The sequence below is a fragment of the Aplysia californica genome, unplaced genomic scaffold, assembly GCF_000002075.1.
Source record: "Aplysia californica isolate F4 #8 unplaced genomic scaffold, AplCal3.0 scaffold00219, whole genome shotgun sequence".
Taxonomy (NCBI): domain Eukaryota; kingdom Metazoa; phylum Mollusca; class Gastropoda; order Aplysiida; family Aplysiidae; genus Aplysia; species Aplysia californica.
This window is the reverse complement of record NW_004797489.1, coordinates 393,493-395,272: the sequence shown is the minus strand read 5'-3', so window position 1 is coordinate 395,272 and position 1,780 is coordinate 393,493. Positions and strand designations below refer to the sequence as shown.

The window sequence follows — 1,780 nt, the reverse complement described above, 5'->3', positions numbered from 1 at the left end:
AAAGGTGGAGAGAGTGATTTAGTGAGCTGTTGTTTGAGAAAAAAAACAAAACAACATCGACTATTTGTTTTCCCGTAGTTATATTTTACAACTCGGCCTGAATCTCCATACATATAATATTGCTGCATACTTCAAAATAAAAAGGCATAAAATAGTATTTAATAACAAAGTGTATTGGACCTAGTGACTTTCGGAACAAATAGCAGTATGAGTATATATTTGAGGTGTGCTAACTCAAGTTAATGTTGAATAAAACAAAGATGGAAAAAGTGAGGTTTGCTAATGACAGCAGTTACAACGATATTACTATTACTGTGATTGGGGAAGAGAGATTCTACGTTATTGACAGCTGAACATTATAACATTTTTTTTTTTAAAGTGTTATGTACAATAATTCGTTGTCCCATTAAATAATATTCTTAAGAATCCTCTGAAACAGTGAGTGCTTTTTGCATTACAATTGTAATATTGTAAAGCATTAAGTATTGTTTACAAGGCAATAATCCTCTTTAGCATTAAGTATCTTTAGAACAATCCTCTGGGCTAGATATCGGGATAAGTAGCTCACTATTTTTGTCTAGGCTTAGGGCTTATAATATTAATACGAACTGCTTACGTAATATTTTGTTTCAACAGGTTCCTAAAATATCGGAAAGCCAACAAAATAAATGATGACTGGAGTGTCAAACGAAATGACAAACCTTTGTTAGTGGCAAGAAATAAGTAAGGGAAATTATAGACAAAGATCAGCTATTTGGTTCATGGCGTTTACATAAGGAAGGGAAATCAAACTATATATGTGTCTAAAAGGTACAGTAAAACAAAAACAAGCTAGGAGGTTTAGTTTAAGCAACTACTTGTTCAAACAGACAAATAGGTAATTTTTTAATGTTGCAAGCATGTCAGTAAAAATATAAAGAGAGGAAAAAAGAGAGAAAAGCTAACACAGATGACTTGCACAGCATCCCATAACTGCCTAGTAAGTTCTTAAACAGTCATAACTCTTGGCCAAGTGCCGAGTTCCATAACCATTATGTGCGTTCTTGTACCTCTTCTTGTTTCGAATTATCTTGACCGCTACCATCCCGTCAGTTTTGTGATCGTAGCACTTGACCACTTGACCGAAAGACCCTTTGCCCAGCACCTCCAGGATCTCGTATCGGTACACAAGGTGGTCGTGTAGTACCTAAGGGGTTAATACACACCAGAGGAAAAGGAAATGTTAGGAGAAAAGAGCGGGAAAAGGGTTAATGCCTTCGAAGACCACAGATGCCCAGAGTGCAGAAGACGATACAAGTAAATGATAATAGATAATTAATATAGATAGAATTTGTATAGCGCAAATCCCCGCTCAACAGAAAGCTCTATGCGCTTCACAATCTATACTTTAAAAAAAAAAAATTTATTTTATATTATGGACGATGACCGTTCACTCGATGAAGAAAAAGAGGGGCAGATTTCTCCGTCTCTTGGGCAGTATCTGCCTCGCTAAACCACAGGGCACAAGGCCGGGGGAGAAGCTGAGAACAGATACCACCTTTGATCTTAGCCAAAAGGCCGGGAAGCGATCTACACTACTACCCTAGCAGACATGTGAGCATTCTGAAACAACCTCAACTTCCAGGGAAGCATACCAGTATAAACAGTTGAAATTGTCTAAGTCTAAGTTGGTCACCCACTATTGAGGAGATAAGTGTCGGTCTTCAACAGATGGACGTCCTACACACTGTGTCACTGCGATGTAGAAAATACGCAAGGGTGTCTGTGTGGTGGTGGTGGG

At 37.8% G+C, this 1,780-nt stretch overlaps 1 protein-coding gene across 1 annotated transcript in view; it reads right to left on the bottom strand.

Annotated features, from left to right (window-relative positions):
* LOC101854260 (dual specificity tyrosine-phosphorylation-regulated kinase 4) overlaps positions 1-1,780 on the bottom strand; it is a gene marked incomplete in the record, with an annotated part of 36,037 nt that overhangs the window by 12,567 nt on the left and 21,690 nt on the right. Inside the window, 1 exon segment of the mRNA XM_035970093.1 lies at positions 1,050-1,186. Within this exon segment, the coding sequence (XP_035825986.1) occupies positions 1,050-1,186 (137 nt within the window).